Consider the following 26620-nt stretch of genomic DNA (forward strand, 5'->3'; position numbering starts at 1 on the left):
CACTTCTTTAGGCCAACTGGGTCCTGTCAGTTGGTGGCTGCCACCTTGAAAGGCCAGTCCCAACACGGGCCATCACCTGTAGGGGCCCTCTTGCCCCTCCCCGGGCTTCAGCGGTGCTCCTCGCATCCCTCCAAGAACCAGGGAGAGGAGGAGAACTCCAGGGGGCTCTCAGACACTGGTTCCTGGAATTACAACCTCTTCCCATCGCCCCCTCCCAGGGGCTGCCCCTTGAGGTCTCCACTGGAATGTTGCTCCTCCAGGAGCCCTCCAGCCCCATCTTAAGGGCACCCATCAATCTCAGTGCCCACCCCGCCCTTCTCTGATTCTTTCACTACACTTACCAGAATCGGTCATTTATCTCTTCCGTCGGTTCTGTTACAGTTTTTAACCTATCCCCTAAAATTAAAAGGTGCGCTCCACGAGGTCAGAGCGCCAGCCTGTCCGCCAAACAAATGGCTAGCAAACAACTGCTGAATTAATAAGCCTTAAGTAAACATGACTTGGGAGAACCAGTCACCTTCTTGACAGTTCTCCAACACAACAGAGAACAGACTCCCTGCAGCTCCAGCTCCCTGCCCAGCCCAGCCTGAGGGGCCCCGGCAGCCCAAGCGGCACCCTGGGGCCTGGAGAGCAGCCCCCCAACATAGCTGACCAGGAGTTAATGTGCTGGTTCTCCACCAACCCTCTGAATATCCACCTTCAGAAAGTACATGACTCTCACCAGTAAGGAAACTCTTCTGCTGATTAAATAAATCTAATCCAATGTCTAGCTCTGTAACCCTAGGCAATTCATTTTAACATTATCGATTCCACGTTTCTCTTTCATCAAGTCTAGAGGCTGGATCAAATACTGCTACTATTCCTGATGAGGAGTAAAAATAACACAGCCCACTCACCAAGGGCCAGACCCCACTTTACGTGTATCATATCACTTAATTCCAGTAACGCTGAAAGGCCGGTAGTATTACCAGTCCGAGTTTACAGATAAGGAAACCTGGGCACAGAGAGGTTATGCAACTTGTGTAGGGTCACACAGTAGGTGGATTCAGGCTTTGAGTTCTGAGATCTCTTCCAACTCCTGAAACCTAAGGCTGGAATATCCTGTCATCAATGTTCCCGAGACGCACAATCAGGCACCTACCTGTGCACAGTAGAATCTTGCCCTGAGTCAGATACTTGATGGTTTCTGATGTTTTTCTGAGACACTCCTTGGAAAGGTAGGGGGGATCTGCTATTACGATGTCAAAACTATGTGCGGCAATTTTTTCAGGTAAATCCAATGGATTATTGTAATCATAGAAGATAAACTCCTCTCCGTATATAGCAAATCTTTTGTCATATTCAAAGATGTATACAGAAAAGTCTTCTCTGTGTAGGGCTCTCAGTTTCTGGTAAACACTGGGGGCACTCACACAGGCTATTCTAGAAAACAAAAGGAACAGACTCATGAAAGATCTTTAATGGATAGCTTACGGTGTTAAGTAACAACTACTTCTCTAAGAAAATACAGGTCCTTGCATTCCGATTTTAATCAGAGTGCAAGCTAATGTAAAGGCAGTAAATTTTGAGAGAAAACTATACTACCTCACTTTTAAGGAATCTGGTGTTTAAAAATCCTGCAACTCATAATTTTAAGGTATGAAAGAATAACTGTGCTTTTTTATAGTAAAAAATGTAAGACATTAGGAACACATTAGGAAGAAAGTTAGATAGCCCAAGGCTTAAATTTGCTTATTATTTTCATGTTGGTCCTTGTTTTGACATTTATTTCCAATACTTTTAGTCTCAAATTAAGTATTTTGAAGTTACTTTGTAATATTCATAATCTAGAGAAGAAAACCCCAAACTATTGCCTCAATAACTTGTTTTCCACAGATACCCTAAAATTCAACCTCAGTGCAGACAAGCTACTTTAAATTTCTGCTTCTTTTTTGTGTAAGGAAACCAAAGAATCTGTTTCATTATAAGCAATCCCTAGTTTATGAATGGGTAGTGCTCCAACATTTAACTTTAAAACCAACTACTAAAAAGCTAGAAGTAACCTAAATATTGAATTACTGAGCTGAATATCTATTAAACGGAATGCTATGTAGTCATTACCCTGCAAGATACTCAAGAAGTAAGTGTAAACCATGCCTTTTTTTATTATTATTATTAGTTTCAGAGGTAGAATTTAGTGATTCATCAGTTGCATATAACACCCAGTGCTCATTACATCACATGCCCTTTTTTTTTTTTTTAAGATTTTATTTATTTATTTGAGAGAGAGAGAACATGAGAGGGGGGAGGGTCAGAGGGAGAAGTAGACTCCCTGCTGAGCAGGGAGCCTGATGCGGGACTCGATCCTGGGACTCCAGGATCATGACCTGAGCCGAAGGCAGTCACTTAACCAACTGAGCCACCCGGGTGCCCATCATCACGTGCTCTCAATGCCCATCACCCAATTACCCTATCCCCCTAACCCCCCTCCCCTCCAGCAACCCTCAGTTTGTTTTCTAGAGTCCAGTATCTCATGGTTTGTCTCCCTCTCAATTTTCATCTGATTTTATTTTTCCCACCCTTCCCCTATGTTCATCTGTTCTTTCTTAAATTCCACATGAGTGAAATCATACAGTATTTGTCTTTCTCTGACTTATTTTGCTTAGCATAATACCCTCTAGCTCTATCCATGTTGTTGCAAATGGCAAGATTTCATTCTTTGGATGGCTGCATAATATTCCATTGTATATAGGGGCACCTGGGTGGCTCAATGGTTAAGCGTCTGCCTTCGGCTCAGGTCATGATCCCAGGGTCCTGGGATCGAGCCCCACATCGGGCTCCCTGCTCCACGGGAAGCCTGTTTCTCCCTCTCCCACTCTCCCTGCTTGTGTTCCTGCTCCCACTATCTCTGTCAAAAAAAAAAAAAATTCCATTGTATATATATACCACATCTTCTTTGTCCATTCAACTGTTGATGGACATCTGGGCTCTTTCCATAGTTTGGCTATTGTGGACATTGCTGCTATAAACACTGGGGTGCATGTGCCCCTTTGGATCACTGTGTTTGCATCCTTTGGGTAAATACCTTGTAGTGCAATTGCTGAGTCATAGGGTAGCTCTATTTTTAACTTTTTGAGGAACCCCCATACTGTTTTCCAGAGTGGCTGCACCAGTTTGTATTCCCACCAACAGTGTAAGAGGGTTCCCTTTTCTCCACATCCTCCCCCGGGATCTGTTCCCTGTCTTGTTAATTTTAGGTATTCTGACCGGTGTGAGGTGGGATCTCATTGTGGTTTCGTTTTGTATTTCCCTGATCCGAATGATGTGGAGCACTTTTTCATGTGTCTGTTGGCCATGGTATGTCTTTTTTGGAAAAATATCTGTTCATATCTTCTGCCCATTTCTTGACTGGATTTTTGTTTTTTGGGTGTTGAGTTTGATAAGTTCTTTATAGACTTTTGATACTGGCCCTTTATCTGATATGTCATTTGCAAATATCTTCTCCCATTCTGTCGATTGTCTTTTGGTTTTGTTTACTGTTTCCTTTGCTGTGCAAAAGTTTTTTATCTTGATGAAGTCCCAATAGTTCATTTTTGCCCTTGCTTCCCTTGCCTTTGGCGATGTTTCTAGAAAGAAGTTGCTGCGGCCGAGGTCAAAGAGGTTGCTGCCTGCATTCTCCTCTAGGACTTTGATGGATTCCTGTCTCACATTTAGTTCCTTCATCCATTTTGAGTTTATCTTTGTGCATGGTGTAAGAAAATGGTCCAGATTCATTCTTTTGCATGTGGCTGTCCAATCTTCCCAGCACCATTTATTGAGGAGACTCTTTTTTTCCACTGGATAGTCTTTCCTGCTTTGTCAGAGATTAGTTAACCATAGAGTTGATGGTCCATTTCTGGATTCTTTATTCTGTTCCATTGATCTATGTGCCTGTTTTTGTGCCAGTACCATACTGTCTTGATGATTATGGCTTTGTAATAGAGCTTGAAGTCCGGAATTGTGATGCCTCCAGCTTTAGTTTTCAACATTCCTTTGGCTATTCAGTGTCTTTTGTGGTTCAACACAAATTTTAGGATTATTTGAGTCAGCTCTATGAAAAATGCTGATGGTATTTTTTTTTTTTTAAGATTTTATTTATTTATTTAATTGACACAGAGAGAGAGACAGTGTGAGAGGGAACACAAGCAGGGGAAGTGGGAGAGGGAGAAGCAGGCTTCCCGTGGAGCAGGGAGCCCGATGCAGGGCTCGATCCCAGGACCTTGGGATCATGACCTGAGCCGAAGGCATTCGCTTAACCAACTGAGCCACCCAGGCGCCCCAATGCTGATGGTATTTTGATAGGGAATGCACTGAATGTGTAGATTGCTTTGGGTAGCACAGACATTTTAACAGTATTTGCTCTTCCCATCCAGGAGCATGGAATGTTTTTCCATTTATGTCTTCCTCAATTTCTTTCTTTCTTTTTTTTTTTTTTTAAAGATTTTATTTATTTATTTGAGAGAGAGAATGAGAGAGAGAGAGAGAGCACATGAGAGGGGGGAGGGTCAGAGGGAGAAGCAGACTCCCCGCCGAGCAGGGAGCCCGATGCGGGACTCGATCCCGGGACTCGATCCCGGGACTCCAGGATCATGACCTGAGCCGAAGGCAGTCGCTCAACCAACTGAGCCACCCAGGCGCCCTTCCTCAATTTCTTTCATAAGTGTTCTATAGTTTTCAGAGTACAGATCCTGTAACTCTTTGGTTTGGCTTATTCCTAGGTATGTTATGGTTTTTGGTACAATTGTAAATGGGATCAATTCTTTGATTTCTCTTTCTTCTGCCTCATTGTTAGTGTATAGAAATGACTGACTTCTGTGCCTTGATTTTATATCCTGTGACTTTGCTGAATTCCTGTATGGTTCTAGCAAGTTTTGGGTGGAGTCTTTGGGGTTTTCTGCATAGAGTATCATGTTGTCTACGCAGAGTGAAAGTTTGACATCTTTGCCGATTTAGATGCCTTTTCCTTTTGTTGTCTGATTGCTGAGGCTAGGACTTCCAGTACTATGTTGAACAACAGAAACCAAGCTTTCTTGGGTATAAGAACATATGCTTACAGATGCACCGGTGGTCTCTGGGAGATGCACAGAGCCAGAGACCACTGCCCCATGGAGGGGAACCAGGGCCCTGGAGGTTGACTTTTTCCTCAATCCTCTTTGTAACTTTTAGATTTTCATCATTTATATCATCATACAAAAAAGTACCCCTTTTAAAAATTAGACACAGCTTTAAAACTGTGAGATACATTTCTGAACAGAGACCGTGTTCCATGTACCAGTCGGGTTCCTGTGCCCAGCTAAAAAGACTTCTCAGCCCCAGTGCACTTGAAGCGTGTGATACACCCCGGTGATGTCACATACACTTCTGTGAGAAACACACATGTCCCAGCCCGGACAGACAAGGGCCACCAGAGCCCCCAGTCCAGGCTGCTGCCAGAGCTCTGGGGGGCAGAGAGAGCAGAGGACGGAACGATGTCCTCATTGTGCTCAAAGATAACAAGCAGCGAGCCCAGCTCAGATGCTCAATGCAAGTATCTTCTGAGAAAGAGGGTGAGATACAGATAGTTTCAGACAATCAAAATCTGAGAGTTTGTCACCAGCAGATCTCCACCATGAAATTCCAAAGCTGTATTTAGGGCAGAAGGAAAGTGATCTGGGGTGCAAGAGGGACTGAGAGCGGAATGGCGATAAACTTGGGGGAGATGGTGTTGTTTATCCTGCAACAGCCCCAGCTCTGCCACTCACCAGTGGGTGACCTTCTGCAGGAGACACCATCTGGGGGGCCTCGGAGTCTCTCTTTACAATGGGGAGTATAATGGAGCATCAAACGGGATGACCCCGCGTAAAGCATGTATACAGTGGACAGGGCACACAGTAAGGGCTCAATAAATGCTACCGTTATTATTAATGTGGAATATTATGACACAGCTCCTAAAAATACTGAAGATGCCTTTCAGAAAAAATAAAAAACTTCCTCCAAAGCCCTTATATTCATGGAAAAAAGTATGTGTAAAAACACTGTCATTAAGAAAAACCTAATAAATATCTACATATAATTTAAAAGAAAAAGAGCAGCAAAATGAAAAACTTAGGGACTTCCAGTTAAAGATGGCAGATATAACACACTCATTTACATTTGCTCCCTCATGAAGGCCTACCAAATAAAACAAGTACAATTTCGTTTTGTTGCTTAAGCATAAACGGCCAAGAGCAAAGAGAACTCGAGAGGAGACCCAAAACTACAAAAACCAACCAACCAACCAACCAACCAACCAAAAACCACTTAAGAAGCAGAAAAGCAAATGGATGGGGGGATTTGGCTCAGCAGACCCAAGAAACCAAGTCCTAAACTGGCGGCCAGGTAAGCTGAGAAGCAACCCGGTTTACATCAGAGCACCCCCAAAGGCTCAGGAAGCTGCACAACCAGGTAACTCAAGAAGTGGGGGTGAAGATGGGGCTAAAAACAGGAGGACTCACTGAATGGTCTATTTAACAGAGACGAAACTCATTCCCAGAATTCTCTTCCCTATCCCGAGCCTCCACAACTATGGCAGAAACCTTTCCTCAGGGGTGCCTGGGTGGCTCAGTTGTTAAGCGTCTGCCTTCGGCTCAGGTCATGATCCCAGGGTCCTGGGATAGAACCCCGCATCGGGCTCCCTGCTCCACGGGAAGCCTGCTTCTCCCTCTCCGACTCCCCCTGCTTGTGTTCCCTCTCTCGCTGTGTCTCTCTCTGTCAAATAAATAAAATCTTAAAAAAAAAAAAAAAAAGAAATCTTTCCCCAAACTGAAGGGCCTAAGTTAAGAGAATGAAAGGGTTCTTCCCCCAGTACAGGAGATGAAAGTGTCACAGCAAGACACACCAAGGACTGGGATTAAGAGAAAACCCTGAGCTTGCAGTGGGCAGGTTTCCTACAAGGAATCAGAAAGTCATTGAGTTTCTCACAGCACCTAGGGAAACTTGGAGGCAGTGAGGCAATGTCCTCAAAACCTAGAAGAGATACCCAACAACACAATCACGGTCAAGAGGAAGGACAGAATAAAAAAGCTTGCAGGTATGAAAGGTTTAAATGTTTCCCTCAGGTGTACCTTTTCTGCAGAAGCTATTGAAGGATGGACCAACCAAGATACGGCTGTAAACTAAGAATTGGGGTACAGGAAACAGGAATCCAGAACAAAACAGAGGTAAAAGGGCTCCAGTGAAGGGAGACACCAAGGTAAGACTGGTAGCAAAGCGAGAAATCAATTAGTCCAGATAAGAGCAGCTTGTAAAGCCTCAGAAATAACTTTCTTCATAGAGTTGAAACATGTCTGAATTAATGGATAGGAGGTTCACATAACTGGAGAAGAGGTTGAGAGTTAATTCGTGATATGAACATAGACATACATAAAATATAAGAATTACTATCTTCAGGAAAATGAAAAATCATACAGAAAAGGAAGAGTATAAGGCTCAGCTGTAAGGAACATTTGTGGTGGCATAATATAAACCCTATTCTAACCAAAATTAGGATATAAATCTATCGGAAGTGTAGACAGAAAGCATGTATACGTGTGGAGTACAAGAGAGAGCTAAATCCTCACACTCCATAGTGAGAAGTCAAGAAATAATGTCCACAAATGACAGACAGATCAAGAAGTGCCAATATAAACATGTACTCAGAAATATGGTTGTAAATACCCAGTGCATCCACTGAAAGGGAGCACGGGGGGAGGGGGGAGCACAGAAGCGGGCAACAAGCGACTGGTTTGGTTGTTTTTTTTTTTTTGAACAAGCCTGTAGCACCGTTTGACTTTAAATTTTGTGCATACAAAATTATGATGAAAATAAAAACTGAGTAACAAAACAGAAAACCTGTATTCTTTTTCTTTTTAATTTTTTTTAAAGTAATCTCTACACCTAATGTGGGGCTCGAACTTACAACCCTGAGAACAAGAGTTGCATGCTCCACCAACTGAACCAGCCAGGTGCCTCAAAACCTGTATTCTTAAAACTTCAGAAGTCAAATAACATTAAGATTTTTTTTTCTTTTAAAGCAAACTCTAGGGGTATAAAGGTAAGAAACAGGTTAGAAAACACTGAAATAAAGAACAGAGGGAGGACTTCCTACGAGTGGATTTCTGTGTGTCCCTAAACTCAGGCCTGGAGAAGATCTTATCTGTCATGTTCTGCAAACCATGGCTTACCGCTTTTGCAGATTAGGGTTCAGGCTTCTTACAAACCATTGCTCAACTAGGAAGGACATTTCAAATATTACTTTAGATCAGAAGACGAAAGAGAGAGCAACTCCGGATCTCACCTGCCACCTTCTCCAGCGGCGGCAATCGCTTCCTTTGCAAGTCGCAAAGCGGTTTCCTGACTGTACCAAAACTGGCTCAGCTGCTGGAACAGAGCAATGAGTCGAAATCATTTTAGAACCGCCATAAATGTTGTCCTTTTAATTTATATCTACCATATTGGTGTGCATATTTTTTACCAGTTTTTTTATAAATTGATTATTCTTTAAAATTATTTTAAATTAACAGAAGGCTCTAAGTAATTCCTAGAATCTAGGCGCTGAGCATCAGGGGCTGCTGACATCACAAAAGGAGACAATCAGTCAGTATTGCTGCTGATGGAAGAACACACTCCCACCTTTGTGTGACTCTTGCCCAAAAAACTGAACCTGAATCTGATTAAGCTTCTAGATTCAACTACCAATTAGCAGAATCACAAATATGGAAGATAGAAGAACATGTTAACCAACACCACAGGGATGAGGGCAGCAAAACCCAGTCTGTGATCCTTCCCGCCCCCCGCCCTCCCTCCTCCTACCAGCCTCTGTCTTTACTTTATGAATGTTTCCTGAGTTACTTGTTTTTCCCTCAGGGGGTAAGTTGTTTGTCATCTTGCTCTTTCTCTTTATGCTGATTGATGACTTTAACTTTCTAGCGATCCTTAATTATCCACTTACTTAATATATAAAAGGGGTAAAATTTTAATGGAAAAAGTAGATTCCTCTGCAATGGAATTGGAGAATAGGCCTCCTCTGGAATGTGAGGGCTGGGAGCAAGTGGTGGGATTAGACAAGTGTGCAAAAAGAAGAGCATTTAACAAAATTCAACAATGCTTCATGATTAAAAAAAAAAAACTCATGGGGCTTCTGGGTGGCTCAGTGTTAAGCGTCTGCCTTCAGCTCAGGTCAGGTCCTGGGATCAAGTCCTGCATCGGGCTCCCTGCTCAGCGGGAAGCGTGCTTCTCCCTCTGCCTGCCGCTCCCCCTGCCTGTGCTCTCTCTCTCTCTCTGACAAATAAATAAATAAAATCTTTAAAAAAAAAAAAAAAGAATGTTCAAAGCAGACATTCTTGACTTTTCTCTTATGGGGAAAAAATAGATCTTTCGTTTTTTTTTTTTAAGATTTTATTTATTTGACAGAGAGAGACACAGCGAGAGAGGGAACACAAGCAGGGGGAGTGGGGGAGGGAGAAGCAGGCTTCCCGCGGAGCAGGGAGCCCGATGCGGGGCTCGATCCCAGGACCCTGGGATCATGACCTGAGCCGAAGGTAGACGCTTAATGACTGGGCCACCCAGGCGCCCCTCAATATTCTTATTCAACATTCTACTGCAGGATCTAGCCTTTGCATTAATGAAAGAAAATAAATGAGTAACAGTCAAAAATGAAGTAAAACTGGGCGTCTGGGTGGCTCAGTTGGTTAAGCGACTGCCTTCGGCTCAGGTCATGATCCTGGAGTCCCGGGATCGAGTCCCGCATTGGGCTCCCTGCTTGGCAGGGAGTCTGCTTCTCCCTCTGACCCTCCTCCCTCTCATGCTCTCTGTCTCTCATTCTCTCTCTCTCTCAAATAAATAAATAAAATCTTTAAAAAAAAAAATGAAGAAAAACTGCTAATATTTGCACATTATGTGACTGCTGACCTAGAAATACCAAGGGGGATAAACGTTTCCAAAGGTGTACTGTACCTATTCATTTGGATATATAATATATGAACTATGTCTATGTCTAATCATTCTTAGCTGCAGGAAAATACCAAGGTCTGACTCTCTTTGCTTAGGAAGCTGGAGGAAAGCCCCTAGCACACTACACACGGTATGCAGGGAGTTCTGTTCAACTTGATCTGGGAGATGGGAGAGTTTTCTGGCAGTTGGCTACCGAGCTGCCCTTCTCCCTTACTCCACATTGTCAGAGCACAGCTGTGTGTTTTGGCTCTCCTCATACCCTTCTAAAAAATAAAAATCTTTCTCTTAATCAGTGTGTTGCATGAACATGGCTTTAAAAGTCAAAAGCACTACTAGGCTTACAAAGAAAAACAAGTCCCTGCCCCCCATCTCCTGCCACTGAGCCCCACTCCTCAGAAGCATCTTTGAACTCTTGGCTCCCCTATCATTTGTTCCCATATTTCCAAATATTATGCTTGAAAAGCTCCCTTTTTTTAAAGTTTATTTATTTATTTTTTTTAAGTAATGTCTGCACTCACAACCCCAAGATCAGGAGTCCCGTGCTTTTCCAACTGAGCCAGCCAGGTACCCCTAAATGCTTTCTCTTGATTAATCCACTTTACATTATGGCAGACGAGGATTTCACTCTGTCATGTACACCTTCTCCTATCCCATCCCCTCCCCCATATAATTGTAACCTGTTTTGGTTAAAATCATTGTCAATGTTCAATGTGGGTCTTCCATTTCCTTCTAGTATGTTACCTTTTCTTTTTCCTAGACTTAATACATGTATCATTTGCTTGTTTCTTTGAGCCCACCTCTAATTCTTCCAACATTCTCTGGCAGCCTTGGGGAAGCAGTGCATGGGAGGTCAATGCCATGAGACTTGCCATTTCTTTTTTTTTTTTTTATTTTTCCCCAGCTTTATTGAGATATAATTGACAAATAACATTACATAATAATACATACATAATAATTTGACAGGTGTATATATCATGAAAGCTTTAAATAATTGATCTCCAAGATATTACTATCTTTAACAACTGCATCGTATGGATATGTCATACTTTGTTTAAATCATCTGCTACAGATAACGTTAATAATATGTCTTGGTTTATGTATTTTTTCTTTTTTTTTTTTTTATTCTTATGTTAATCCCCATACATTACATCATTAGTTTTAGATGAAGTGTTCCATGATTCATTGTTTGTGCATAACACCCAGTGCTCCATGCAGAATGTGCCCTCCTCAATACCCATCACCAGGCTAACCCATCCTCCCACCCGAGACTTGCCATTTCTAAAATGTTTTTTATTTTATCTTCATGTTTGATTGATAGCTCAGCTGAGTACAGAATTCTAGGCTGAACAAAATTTTACTCCAAATACTGAAGACACTGCTCCATTTTTTTCTAGTTTTTTTTTTTTTTTTAAAGATTTTTTTTATTTATTTGACAGAGAGAGACATAGCAAGAGAGGGAACACAAACAGGGGGAGTGGGAGAGGGAGAAGCAGGCTTCCCCGCAGAGCAAGGAGCCCAATGCGGGGCTCGATCCCAGGACCCCGGGATCATGACCTGAGCCGAAGGCAGACGCTTAACGACTGAGCCACCCAGGCGCCCCTTTTTTCTAGTTTCTAACAAAGCTATCAAGAAATACAGTGTGACTCATCCTGAGACTTTGTAGGTGGCCTGCTTTTCCTCTGGAAGGTTCTAAGATCTTGTCACCTGCATACAGAATTTTCACAGTCATGTAACCATGTGTCTTAGTAAGGATCTGCAGTTCTGGAAATTTTCTAATATTAATCTTTGAAGATTTCCTCCCTGCCTTTGTTTTCTGTTCTATATTTATAACTCCATTTAGTTAAATATTGAGCCTCCTGGATTTATCCTCAAGTTTTATAATGTTTTCTCTCCAATACTTGCATCATTCTCTCTCTCTTTTTTTTGGTTCCTAGGAAATTTTCTCAATTTGATAAATCAAACCAAAGAAAGTGTCAAAATTATAAAAATACTTAATTCTTAAGTATTGGGATTAGGAAAAACTTATTTTTGTGTTCATATTTTTATATATTTTCTACAACAACCATGGATTACTTTTAGAATCAGAAAAAAACACACAGTGCTTCAAACTTTAAGCAGGGGGGAAAGAAAAAGAAAAATGAGGTACTTCAAGTCTCTAACATTTACTACATACAGAAGCATCAAACCAGAAAACAAAGACACATAAAGAAGGGAAATTGTGAGAAAGAGGCTTTTGCGTAGGTAGAACATTTAGTGTAAATGTAAAGAAATATTTTTATCAGTCAGTTTCAAACAGATGGTAAATAGGAGAATTTTATACAACTTAAGAGATCCAAACTTGACACAAAATGTAAAAGGCTATTAAAAAAAAAAAAAAGGCATACAAAAGATTCCTTCTAGTTCCAAAGTGACAGAGAGAGACATCCATTATTGAGGGGTGTGCACAGACAGAAAACCCAAGCTTCATCTATTTCTCAACTATCTCCTTCAAAATTTTAAATTGCCAGGTTCCAGCTCAGGTTGGTTTTCCTCAACTCATTTTTTTTTCTCTTTTAATTCCTATTTTTATTTAGACCATAAAAATATAATTAAAATACACTCTATGCACCAGAAATTATTAATATCTTCTTTAGAACTCCCTCTCATCTTTTTTTTTTTTTTTTTTGCATGTTTAAGTTTAGCTACCCCATTTGCTGCAATGATATATTTTACCCCTTCCACAAGGATGCTGGGCTCCATAAAAACCAACAGAAACCATCTGTATACAAGAAGGAAGCACAAGTTTGTGTTGGTCATAAACTAACATGCTGTTTCCTTATCTGAAAAGTCCCCCTGTCTGACCACCAACTAGCCTGATGGTCAGAACCAGGAAAATCTACATTTATACTGTCTTAAATAATCATGGGCTGCTTTTTGTCTTAGCTCCCCAGACAGGCTATCAGTTCCTGAGAGGCACGTGAGACAAACATGGGTGTGAAGTGGGATGCAGACAAACAGGGCAGATCGGACAGGTGCGGATAGGTATGGACAGGTGCGGACAGGTACAGACAGATGCGGACAGGTGTGGACAGGTATGGACAGGTGTGTACAGATGAGGACAGGTATGGGCAGGTGCAGACAGGTACGGACAGATGCAGACAGGTATAGACAGGTGCGGACAGGTATGGACAGGTGCAGACAGGTACGGACAGATGCGGACAGGTATAGACAGGTGCGGACAGATATGGACAGGTGCAGACAGGTACGGACAGATGCGGACAGGTATAGACAGGTGCGGACAGATATGGACAGGTGCAGACAGGTACGGACAGATGCGGACAGGTATAGACAGGTGCGGACAGGTATGGACAGGTGTGGACAGGTGCAGACAGGTACAGACAGATATAGACAGGTATGGAATCAGTGCTGCACCCATACTTCCTGAGAGATGTGGAATGCATTTACTTACCCAGTTCTCTTCTATTATTCCAATGTTGTATTTATCATCCCTGCCTGCGTCACTTTGTTGCTTCTGCTCAGCATAAAATTCCTGGAGGGCTGCTAAGGTGTGGGAAGACAGCCGGGGGATATCGTCATCATCAGAGTCACTCATTTCACAAATTGTCTATAACCTGCAAATAAATAAGCAAAGGTGTTGTGGGGGTATTTTTCCCTTTCCCATCAAATAACAATTTAGAAATTTTTTATCTCACAGCAAGGATCCAAACCGGAAGTGGGTTTAATAAGGGAAACTCGTATTTAAAATTTCTGGGATCAAACATCTACAGAGGTCTCCTACTGAACTACAGCTCAATAAATGCAGGCTTTTCCTTTACATGTGTTCAGTTTTTACAAATGAGATGCTTGCATTTTATTTTATTATGTTATGTTAGTCACCATACAGTACAACATTAGTATTTGATGCAGTGTTCCATGATTCATTGTTTGCGTGTAACACCCAGTGCTCCATGCAGTACGTGCCCTCCTTAATACCCATCACCAGACTAACCCATCCTCCCACCCCCCCTCCTCTCTAGAACCCTGTTTTTCAGAGTCCATTGTCTCTCATGGTTCGTCTCCCCCTCCGATTTCCCCCCTTCATTTTTCCCTTCCTGCTATCTTCTTCTGAGATTCTTGCATTTTTAAGACTCCTGGCAGAATGAATTTTTTTTTTAAGATTTTATTTATTTATTTGACAGAGACACGGTGAGAGAGGGAACACAAGCAGGGGGAGTGGGAGAGAGAGAGAAGCAGGCTTCCCATGGAGCAGGGAGCCCGATGCGGGGCTCGATCCCAGGACCCTGGGATCATGACCTGAGCTGAAGGCAGACGCTTAACAACTGAGCCACCGAGGCACCCCAGAATGAATTTTTTTTACCATAAATATCTAAAGACATTTTGCTTTCTTCTGGCCCCCCCAATTGCCATATGTGCACACTTCACTGTAGATCCCCTGAATCAGAGATTATTCCAAATTTGAATGTCACTGTTCAGGTGATCTAAGGCTCAGGGGTGTTATTGATAGGGCAAGTGAAGGACAGTTAAAGGAGGGGAATAGAAAGAGGTATGGAAATTTAAAGGAATGACAAGGAGAATGGGAAGAAGTAAAACACAGGGAGGGAGAAAAGGAAGGGGTCTTGCAGGAACTGATGGCCAGGCCAATCACTTCTTGTGGTACCACCGGAATTAGCCAGACTGAGAAGTTAAGGCACAGCCCTGGTCCAGACAGCAAAGTCTGCCCAAGACTCCTGACCACTCCAAGTTCGGTGGGTTCCCAAAACCACCCTCATGTTCAGTAATTTGCTAGAAGGATTCACAGAACTCTACTCACAGCAACTGTACTCACAGATGCATTTAATCCAGGGAAAGGATACAAACCAGAGCCAGCCAAAGGGAGAGATGCACAGTGCAGCGTCCAAAAGAGTTCCAAACAGGAAGCTCCCAGTGCCCTCAGGATGCATCTCCCTCCTGGCACAGATGTGGGACAATATGCGTGGGGTCCCGCCAACAAGGGAAGCTTTGCAGAGTTTCAGTGTCCAGCTATTATTAAGGCTTCACTATGTTGGTATGAGTGACTGAATGATGGCCCACCCAGCTGAAGTCAGTCTCCAGCTCCCCCAACCAGGAGGTAGGGTTGATAAGGCCTGAGGGCCCTCCATAAATAACAAAGACCTTCCCACAACTTGGGAAAGTTTAAGTGTTTACAGGTTACCTCCCAAGGGCTGTGGCATTTGACCTCTCTTTGAGGTCAAATTCCTTACTACACGGTACCAAACATATTTTTAAATCTTAAGTTATCTAAGAGCATAAAACCAGCATCCTATTTGCTTTTTAAAACATGTCTAAAGTGTACAGCAAGTGATGTGTTGAAAATCAGCAAAGATTATTCAATAGCTTCATCACGTTGCTCCCTTCCTCCTCCAAGGCCTATGGGGGTGTATCTGATTGACAATCTTGGCCTCCTGCCTACGCCGCCAAGGGCAGCTGGTAAAACAGCATTCGAAACTGGCAAATTCCCCAGGCTTATAGCAAAAGGGTTCAAGAGATGCTGAGCTGCCATTTAAAATGAGAAATGCCGGGGCGCCTGGGTGGTGCAGTTAATCGGCTCAGGTCACGATCTCAGAGTCCTGGGATCCAGCCCCCTGTCGGGCTCCTTACTCAGCATGGAGTCTGCTTGAGATTCTCTCTCCCCTCTGCCCCTTCCACTCATGCTCTCTCTAAATAAGTATTTTTTTAAAAATTGAAATGCCTGCTAGATGCTGCTTTTGTTCTCCTTTTCAAAATCAAAGAGCTAGCCATTCTACCTATGATCCAAAAAACAACCAAAAAACAAAAACAAAAAACAAAAAAACACCTAAAAACCATGTATATACCAACTACTGACAAACTAATGTATTTTCATGAAGTACAAATAGCTTGTTGATTCCTTCTTTCCTTTCTTCATCAAAGACTCACCTGTAAAAGCTTGTTAATAAAACATCTGGTCACACAAATTAATCTAGAAATATAAATAAGCCCTCTATGAACAAGCAATTTCCCCTCTAGGAAGAGAAGGAGCAAAACAAAGGATAAACACTATGACAGATTTATATAAAGTTCAAAAACAAATAAAATTAAATTATTTAAAGAAGCATATCGACCTACATTTATCAAAGATAGACTAATTTTGTTACCAAACCTTCCCAAAGAGAAGACTCGAGGCTGAGCAAATTCACTGATGAGTTCTATCAAACATTTAAAGAAATGTTGATAATTTTATCATCCAGAAAACAGAGGAGAAAGGAATACTTCCCAACTTGTTTAATGAAGCCAGATTAAATCTAACATGAAAACGTGTCAGTACATAACCGGGTTCAATTCCTGATCAGATACTGAGGGTGATCAGATATCAGAGGCGGAGAGGGGTGGTGGTTTCTGGTGAAACTGATTTAGCAAGCTTCTTGCTAAAACTAGATTTTACAAAGTGCACAGATGGGCCTAGAAAGTTTAGGAGCCTGACTTAAGTTTGATTAAGCAAACAATCTTAGCTACAGGAAACTGCGGCCTGCAGGCCAAATCAGGCCTGTGGCTTGTTTCTGCAAACCAAATTATTGGGAAAACAGCCACACCCTTTGGTTTACATATGGCTTACAGTAGTTTTTATGATAAGCCTAAAATATTTACTACCTGGTCTTTTACAGAAAGTTTGCTGACTCCTAGTTTAACAGTTTAAAAGAGAAAAGCCATATGATCATTTGCATGGATACTACAAAAGCATTTGACAAAATTCAACATCCATTCATGTTAAAAACTGAGCAAACTAGGTATAAAAGCGAACTTCAGTCTGAAAAAGGGAACCCACAAAACACATAAGCTTCATACTTTTCTTAGTGGTGAAACACTGAATGCTTTCTCTCTATGCTCAGGAACAAGGGAAGGATATTCACTGTCACCACTTTCATTTAACATTATCCTGGCCTTTCCAGTTAATTCAAGAATGCAAACAAACAAAACAAAAAACAAGAAAGCATAAAGATTGGAAAGGAAGAAATGTCCCTATTTGTAGACATGATTATTCACAGAGAAAATCCTAAGGAAACACTACTCTCATCCAGGTGATCAAGGTCAACATCAATAGTGATAATTCATCATCAGTGGCATGTAGCCATGATTATGTGGTGATGAAAACAGCACTTCACCTCCATGGTCTTCCCCCCAAAAAACACATAATCGCAGTGTAAGCATGACTGAAAATCAGACAAACCCCAATTAAGAGTCATCAAAAACAAGAAAAACACAATAGACAGTCACTGCCAAGATGTTAATAATAGGGGAAACTGGGTATAGGTATAGAGGAACTCACTGCACAATCTTCACAATTTTTCTGTAAACTTAAAACTATTCTATGATAAAGTTTATTTTTAGAAAATCTTAAGGAAGCATAACCAACTTCAACAACAAAAACTACTAGAATTAATAAGTGAGTTTATCGAAGTCTCAGAGTACAAGATCAATACAGAAAAATAAATTGCATTTCTGTATTCTAGCAGCAAATAAATGGAACTTAAAAGCAATTTCCCATAAAATAGCATAAAAAATACTTACGTGTATATTTATCATAAAAACTGTAAGACCTCGATACTGAAAATTCCAAAGCACTGCTGAAAGAAATCAGAGAAGACCTAAGTAAAAGGAGGGACATACCATGCTCACGAACTAGAAGAATTAGTATTAAGGTGTCAATTCTCCCCAGATTGATCAATACATTCAATATATCCAATCAGGGTGTGTGTGTGTGTGTGTGTGTGTGTGTGTGTGTGTGTTTGCATGCACCTGTGTGCATGTGTGAGTTTAAAATAGAAACTGATATACTGGTTCTAAAATTTATTTAAACATTCATTCACTGAAGGACACTAAGATTGCTTCCAGTTTTTGGCTATTATGAATAAAGTACTATGAACAGCTGTGTACAGTTTTACATTTTTTTCAGACTAAAGCTTTGTTTATATAAACATCAGACAAATCACAGCACCAAACCACTTATCAATATTTTGATTAGCTTCTATATCCTCAGGACCAGAAACAAATGGCCAAAATAAGAGTGGACAAATAAAACAAGTAAACTGAAAGAATGGAAATGCTGATGAGAATGTAGGGATATTGGTACTCTAAGTTGGTTAATAATTTAAGTTGGTCTAATCTCCTTTTGGAAAGAATCAGATATTCTGGACATAAGGATATTCCTACTTTCTGACCCAATTCTCATTTCTAAACTTTATATTTTGAAATGTTTACAGATTCACAGGAAGTTGCAAAACTAATACACAGAGGTCCAAGTATCCTTCACTTATTTTTTTTCTCATTCTAACAACTTAAAATCAGGCCACGACTTTAAAATGAGGGTGTATAAGTTTAATTGTGGGCATGTTTTCTTAAAGTGATGGTATTCTTATTATCCATGGCATCTTAGATTTGATGAAACACAGTTATCACTGTAACAACTACAGGCAATGCAGTGAATCATCCATGCAGCAGAACCACCATTTTATAGCCTCAACATAAAGTGGTCAGAAAGAGGTGAGACTGTTGTGGGAGTTGACAATGTCTAAGTGGTATCCATGGGAATGAATGGTGAAAAAGGGTGTGTATAAAGGTTTTTAGAGGATTCTGGGAAGACTATCTCCATACCTAGATAGCTGTCCTGGCACAGTATGTCTGATGTAACTATTTTAGAACTCTAGAGTTTATTCAAAGGCTTGCAACTTCCAAAGGAAGGCTCAAGTTACGGTTAATTTCAGTCAGTTTTGGCACTTAGCTCAGCAGTGGCTACCCATCCCCCACTCCTTATTCCTGTGTCAGGAAGCTGTGCACATGATTCTGTTTTGTGTTTGGTCTTAATATATTGAGGTGACTGAGTGAGGACACGGAGAGATCAATGCCCTTACAAGAAGTGTTTATTATTCACAGTTCCCCTAGAAATGAGAGGCACGGTGCACCATGAAGGGCCACATAAAAGTTGTCACTTGTGGGGACAAGGAAGCAGAGAGAGACCTGGAACTCTATCTTTACTGCTAAGATGGGTGGGAAGAATTAGGTGGGGATGTCCCCTTTGGGCACAGAGTAAAAACACATACTCTACAGTGTGTGGCTGGGAGGTTTGTGATATGACCTTGATGGGCCCATGAAAGCTGGTTTGCAGGGAAGATGTAAATAACTCTGGCCACTAGTTTGGCCCTGTAATTACCTGATGCCAGATAAACAAATACAAAACCTAAGAACACACAATTACAAAGTCCCAGGAGCAGTGTGTATGCAATTTGTGGGAAACAAGGTAGAGAATAAGGGCTGTGTCCTTCAAATATTGGGAACACTAATATGTGTTGTGATCACTAACTGCTGCTTCTGCTTGTGGAGGCACAGAGTCAGGCAGCCATATGGCAAGGCTCCCACTGCTGACCTTACCTTCCACCTCCAGCTGAAGAAACTCTGAGAGGATTTAAAGGGCCAGCAGTTCTTTCTTCGCTTTATTTTTCTCTTTTTCTCCTTTTGGGAGCCAAACATTTAAGGACTAGATCATTATAAAAAGCAGCTGCATATACAGGGGAATTCAGAAAGTCACTTACAGTCTTCCCAGGAAGAGGTGGAGGCTCAGACAAAAACCTGAGAAGACCTTAAGTTTCAACCTCAGGCTGATACTCAGCACAGACGCCCTCCAACATCAAAACCTCCAAATAATAAACAGAACAATAATAAAAATCAGCAAATCTTTGGGAAGGGGGAGAATCTGATTTCTAGAGTTACCAAATTATTAGATTCAAATATCCAGTTTTCAACAACTAAAATCACAAGGCATACAAAGAAACTGGAAAGTATAGCCCATTCCAAGGAAAAATGTAAATCAACAGAAACCATCCCTGAGAAAGATTGGATGCTGGACGGACTAGACAAAGACTTTATTTTTATTTTATTTTTTTTAAAGATTGTATTTATTTATTTGACAGAGACACAGCGAGAGAGGGAACACAAGCGGGGGGGGGTGGGAGAGGGAGAAGCAGGCTTCCCGCAGAGCAGGGAGCCCGATGCGGGGCTCGATGCGGGGCTCGATCCCAGGACCCTGGAATTATGACCTGAGCCGAAGGCAGACGCTTAATGACTGAGCCACCCAGGCGCCCTAAACAAAGACTTTAAAACATGCTACAAGAACTAAAGGAAGATGTGGGAAAAGCTAAGAAAATGATGTATGAACAAAATGGAAATATCAATAGAGATAGAAAACATAAAAAGAAACCAAAAGGGAATTCTGGAGCTAAGAATTAACAATTACTGAAATGAAAAATTCACTAGAGGAATTCAAAAGCAGATTAGACAGAAGAATCAGCAAACTTGAAGATAATTAGAATTACTAAGTTTGAGGAAAAGAAAGAAAAAAAAAAAAACTGAAGAAAAGTGAACAGAACCTAAGGGCATACTCTCAAGTAGACCAAAATACACACTGTGGGAGTCTCAAAAAGAGAAGAGAAAGGGACAAAGCAATTATTTGAAGAAATAATGGCTGAAAACTTCCCAAATTAGGTGAATATAGAACTATAAACGTCCAAGAAGCTTAATGACCTCCTTAGTAGAATAAACTCAAAACACCCACAGATTATAATAAAACTATCAAAAGCCAAAAACAGAATCTTCAAAGCACCAAGAGAGGGTACTTGTCACATAAAAGGGACCATCAATAAGGTCATTAGATTTCTCATCAGAAACTTTGGAGGCTAGAAAGGAATGGACTGATACACTCAAAGTGCTGGATAGAAAAAAAAAATCAACCAACAACCCTGTATCTGATGAAAATGCCCTTCAAAAGTGAGGGAGAAATTAAGACATTCACTGATAAACAAAAGCTGAGGGAGTTCGTTACCACTAGACCTGCCCTGCAAAAATTGGTAAAGTGAGTCCTGTAGTTAAAATGAAAGTATACTAGACAGCGACTCAAAGCCATATGTAGAAATAAAGATCTCAGAAAGGTAAATATATGGGCAATTGTAAAAGCTAGTATTATTGTAACTTCAATTTGTAACTCCATTTTTTGTTTTTTACATGATTTAAGAGACCAACACCCAAGTGTCTATCAATAGATGAATGGATATACATACAAAGGAATATTATTCAGCCTTAAAAAGGAAAGAAATTCTGACACATGCTACAATATACAGTGAACCTTGAGGACATTATACTAAGTGAAAAAAGTTACAAAAAGACAAATACTTTATGATTCCACTGATACAAGGTACCTAGAGTTGTCAAATTCATAAAGACAGAAAGTGGAATGGTGGTTGCTGGGGGATGGGAGAAATGGGAAGTTGTTTAATGTGTGTATAGTCTCAGTTTTCAAGATGAAAAGAGTTCTGTAAATGGATGGTGGCAACTGTCGCACAACAGTGTGAATGTATTAACACTACTGAACTGGACACTTAAAAATGGTTAAGATGGTAAATTCTATGTTACATGTATATTATCACAATAAAAATATTGGGGGAAAATGTTATTAGAGTGGATATCAATGGGCTGTTAAGGTAAGGTAAATAGATTGTTGTCATGACTCTAATTATTAGAGGCTTCCCTGAAGAAGTGATATTTATACTAGGATCTAAAGAATAAGTTCTCCCGTTGGCAAAGAAAGGAAAAGAGTATTGAAGGTAGAGGAAACAGCCTTTCCATCAAGTGGTTGGTAAAAGAACTGATGCATTATATAGTTTCAAGTAAATTAGGAATAATCTCAAAAGAATTGCCTACTAATTCTTTGTGAACAACGTTCACAACGAACTAATTTGAATTTTGTTGTTTTATAGTTTTGTTTATATTTAATTTGAGAATGTGTTAAGTTCTTTTTTTTTTTTTTTTTAAGATTTTATTTATTTGACAGAGAGAGACACAGTGAGAGAGGGAACACAAGCAGGGGGAGTGGGAGAGGGAGAAGCAGGCTTCCTGCAGAGCAGGGAGCCCGATGCGGGGCTCGATTCCAGGACCCTGGGACCATGATCTGAGCTGAAGGCAGACGCTTAATGACTGAGCCACCCAGGCGCCCCGAGAATGTGTTAAGTTCTATAGTTGTGGAACAATTAAAAGCAGGATGAGTTATTTGCCTTTGAGGTTATAATTTAGAATAAAAATAACTTAAATCAACATAGAGGTGTCTGCAGCAGTCCCACTGAGCAATGGTATGAAGGCTTTGAATGAGCAACTTTAGTTTACTGCAGAAAGCACAATGAATAAATTTTTAGGGAAGCGTACCAGGAGCTATCAGGCTGGAGAATTTCCAGCTGGAAATTCCAAAGATTAGTGTGTTGTGCATGCCGAACCGAGAAAGACTAAGAAAATATAGCAAACTGATCTGCAACCTACTAAAAAGGTCTCATTTTGGTTTGGTTACAGGATTAAGAGTTCTTTCATTCAGGAAAAGAATCAGGCAACTATTAAAATCCAAGGTCTCCTGGCAGAGTTGAAGTGTACAACCAGTTCCTGATCAAAGCTACACCATGATACTGTCTAGAAGAGGTAAAGGACAAAAAGTATGTGTGTTAATGTATGTGTGTACATATATGTGCGTGTGTGCGCATGTCCATGTACATTCATATAGGCACATGTACACACATATATCCCTGATACAGACAGGAAAATCTGAATTTTTATTTATTAGTACTAAGCACTTTCCACAGCTCCATCTGTGGAGAAGGGCTTTCAAACTGCAGCTTGGAATAAAACCTGAAAACCATAAAAAGAAACCAGTTGATGTTAAATACAAAATAAAGAATTCCAAAAAGCAGTTTAAGAAAACTGTCTACTTTCACAGCTGTAAAAGGCAATTATACTCCAATCTATATTTTAGCATGAATTTTGTCCCCAAATAAAATTTTATCTTAAAGCTGACCAAATCCAGTCATTTGGTAATCATTTATTGAGGTATTGCCTTGTACTTGGCAATGTTCTTGGTGATGGAAATCAAAGTCTCAGTCCTCTTGGAGCTTATATTCCAGTGAGGCACAGGCTACAGGCAATAGAAATAAAATGTGTTGGATGATGGTTAAGATCAATGGAGAAACATGTGGAGAATGGAGGGGGCTGCAATTTTAGCAATCATAGACAGATTCTTACCTTATTAAAGTGAGTTCAAGATTGCATCACTTGTTAAATGGGAAAAACTTAAATCTGCTTATGTAATAAACATTGCTACAGGCTAAATGAACTTTAGTTTCAATATACTAACTTTTTTACTTAAGTCACTACTTCATCATATCTTTAGCGTTGTTTAAAAATTTTCTAAGTGGGGGTGCCTGGGTAACTCAGTAGTTAAGCGTCTGCCTTCGGCTCAGGTCATGGTCCCAGGGTCCTGGGATCGAGCCCCGCATCGGGCTCCCTGCTCAGAAGGAAGCCTGCTTCTCCCACTCCCCCTGCTTGTGTCCCCTCTCTTGCTGTCTCTGTCAAATAAATAAATAAATAAAATCTTTAAAAAAATTTTTAAAAATAAGAAAAAAATTTTTTAAACATTTTATTTATTTGACAGAGACACAGCGAGAGAGGGAACACAAGCAGGGGGAGTGGGAGAGGAACCAGCAGGCTTCCCGCGGAGCAGGGAACCCAATGCGGGGCTCGATCCCAGAACCCTGGGATCATGACCTGAGCCGAAGGCAGACCCTTAATGACTGAGCCACCCAGGAGCTCCAAAAATAAAAATTTTCTAAGTGGGTTTATGAAATTGATGTGAAAGAGATTTTCAAGTCCAGAAGAGCTGGAAAGTGCTATGTCATATTATTATTAAACTGATGCTAAGCCTTATATGGCTCATACATGAGATCAGTGGTTCTCATAGATTTTGCACCACCACCCCACCCCCTGGCCACCTGCCCCAGAAGGGGAACATTTCGCAATGTCTGGAGACATTTCTGGTTGTCAGAACTGGGGAGCGTGCTACTGGTATCTAGTGGGTAGAGACCAGGAATGCTGGCAAATACAAGACAACCCTCCACAAGAAGGAACTATCTGGCCCCAAATGTCTACAGTGCCATGGTTGAGAAATAAGACAAATGATTGTGATAATGTGGTGAGCCCTCTATTAGAAAAGCACCATTCACCACCATTTAGTGCAATGGGATCAAAATGAAGAGCACGTGTGGGCAGAGAATAGAAGTGAAACAGCAGGTGGCACTTTAACTTGGCCTTGAGGGAGAAGAAAAGATGAAGAGTGAGGACTGCAGAAGGAACAGCATGAGCAAAGGGCTGGACACATTTATGTGCAGCATCAGTAGGCTCCTAATGGACTGTGGTTACTTTCTATTTCTTTAAATACTTAACTCAATATAACTAATGTAATCCTAAAAAGTAATGTGTAAATCCAATCACATTTCAAATGTATAAAATTCAATTTCCATATATCAAATTTACTAAAGCAAGCCACTCCTTCCCCCACTGTATAAATTCACACAGTATCATATTGCCGTCTGCAAGTTATTTTGGTCGGGGCAGCGTGATTCAGTGGAAAGAGCATTAACCTGGGACTCATCCCAGACTCCTGAGTAAATGGGTGGGGGGTGTGGAAGGAGGGAAGGGAAACCTGAGGTAGTCTGTGAGGCTCCCTCTGCAAATGGGTAAGAATGGCCTAAATGTTTCCTAAATAGTTTTGCATATTGCCCTAGACTCTACCCTTAATCCCATTTACTGTCAGAAAAGGGCCATAACCTTTCATTTTCATCTTTGCATCTGTAGTTACCCCTGCCTAAAATGCTTTCTTCCCTCTCATTTTCCAAAATTCCATTTATCCTGTTATTTTAAAAAATTAACTTTAAAAGTAAAATTTACCTACAGTTTAATACAAATCATAAACCTACAACACGATGAACTGCTTTGTATACCTCCACGTAACCACAACCCCTGTCAAGATACCCTTCTGGTCTTACACATCCCCTCCTTTCCCCCCGGAAAGTGTCCCCCACCCCAGCTAGGTCCCTTACTATGATCCCTGTACCACTAAGACGCTACTGCCCTTCTGCACCGCCAAGTTTCCCGTCTCCCCTGGGGAGCTGGGGCCTAGTCTACTCCACTTTACACCCCGCGCCCAGCAGACCTCCCTCCTAACGCCCCAGGAGACAAGTGTGGAGGCTCAAACGTCCGGGGCAAAGAAGTAAAGGGCAGTAGGCCCAGTCCCGTTTCTGATCGGAGGGGAGTTCTCGTGCTGCTCTGGCCTGGGGGTTAACTCTTCCCCGCGCCTGGACTGCCTAAGCCCCGGTCGTGCGGACCCTCCCGGGCCGGGTCTCACACAACAGCAACCAGGTTTCCCTCCCGGCTCGGTTGCAGCTCTCCTGCCATCCCCAGACACCACTATTTGTAACCCCTCCTCCTTTACTGCACTGGAGAAAGGGTGACAAACAGAATAAGAAAAACAACCGATTCCGAAGCCGCTGAGCAGCGCGGAAACTACCCCACCTTGGCGCCCAGGATCGTCCACTCACAAGCCACGCGTGCGCAGTTACCCCAAGCTAGGACAGTGGGCAGTACCAGCCCGCGCCGCTTTCGCGCATGCGCACACCCTCCCGCCCGAGGGCACTTCCGGAAGACGGGGGAATGCAGCTTCCTCCCAGCGTTCAAGTCCCGCTCTGAGAGTCCGCAAGTGCTGACTCCTGATGGGAATACCTCTGTCTTATAAATTACCTCCAAGAATGGTGGCAATAGACAGAATTTAAGGTTTTAGATTCCCTTCAAATGAAACGTATTCCAAGTAGCTTTTGCACTTGAAACTAGATGTACGTTTCACAAACATAAATTCAAACCTCTATCTAGTTTACCCAGTCTTAGGAATTTTAAAAATTTCTTTTAAATTTAAAAAAGTAGAGGAATTAAGACATTAAATTGAGGCTTTGCAATATTGACAGGATTAGAAAAACTCAAACCCTGCACTTTGGCCAGATTTCCTCCTCGATAGGATTTGCCTACCTGCTGCAAAGAATGCAAGAGATATGCAAGATCTGATTGGAGAATGGATGACGTAGACAGCTGTCTTCATGCTGAAGTAAGACCAGCTACTAATTTGGCAAACAATGTAATTATGAGGGAACAGCATTCTCCATGAAAATGATGGATACTTTTTGGTCAGCTGATTTGCCAGGAGTCTTTCAGAGCCTTCAGTCTTGAGTGCGTTCAATATATGAGACATCCAGCACACAGTACTTACCACCTAACAGGCACTTACTGTAATAAGGGTTCCCTTCCACCTTTGCTGTTACCAAATCGTGAGGTATTTTTCCATTCCCCAAGGCAATCAATGTTATGTTCCTACCTTCCTTTCCTTTATCAATTTTATGATCTTGCTAAGTTTATATATTCTGAATAGCTTTAAATCCTTTTTGGGATGAGGATATAAATGAATTGCTCAGGGGCCAAATGATGCCATTCAATAGTTCATAAAAGAGGTTTACAACTTTGTGGGTACCATAATTCCTGTTTTAAATAGTTTGCAGGGGGCGCCTGGGTGGCTCAGTCGGTTAAGCGTCTGCCTTCGGCTCAGGTCATGATCCCAGGGTCCTGGGATCGAGCCCCACATTGGGCTCCTGGCTCAGCGAGGAGCCTGCTTCTCCCTCTCCCTCTGCCTCTCTCCCTGCTCATGCTCTCTCTCTGTCTCTGTATCTCTGTGTCTCAAATGAATAAATAAAATCTT

At 41.5% G+C, this 26620-nt stretch overlaps 1 protein-coding gene across 9 annotated transcripts; it reads right to left on the reverse strand.

Annotated features, from left to right (window-relative positions):
• Positions 1 to 49: 49 nt before the first annotated feature.
• On the reverse strand, positions 50 to 25496 carry EEF1AKMT1 (EEF1A lysine methyltransferase 1). Of its 9 annotated transcripts, none has more exons than XM_081814709.1 (6): positions 25393 to 25488; positions 19548 to 19649; positions 17530 to 17582; positions 13415 to 13577; positions 8312 to 8394; positions 72 to 1422 (listed from the first exon to the last, which is right to left on the reverse strand). In XM_081814709.1, exons 4-6 carry the CDS (start codon positions 13556 to 13558, stop codon positions 1086 to 1088), a joined length of 564 nt encoding a protein of 187 aa, XP_081670835.1. In that variant the 5' UTR covers positions 13559 to 13577; positions 17530 to 17582; positions 19548 to 19649; positions 25393 to 25488; the 3' UTR covers positions 72 to 1085. The 9 variants fall into 9 exon arrangements, with proteins under 9 accessions (XP_081670839.1, XP_081670838.1, XP_081670837.1 ...); XM_081814706.1 differs by having other exon boundaries at positions 17530 to 17585; XM_081814707.1 differs by lacking the exon at positions 19548 to 19649 and adding an exon at positions 19387 to 19467 and having other exon boundaries at positions 17530 to 17585; positions 25393 to 25448.
• Between the last annotated feature and the right edge of the window lie 1124 nt (positions 25497 to 26620).

Source organism: Leptonychotes weddellii, chromosome 3 (genome assembly GCF_054177405.1).
Source record: "Leptonychotes weddellii isolate Sample4059 chromosome 3, ASM5417740v2, whole genome shotgun sequence".
NCBI classification, from domain to species: Eukaryota; Metazoa; Chordata; class Mammalia; order Carnivora; family Phocidae; genus Leptonychotes; species Leptonychotes weddellii.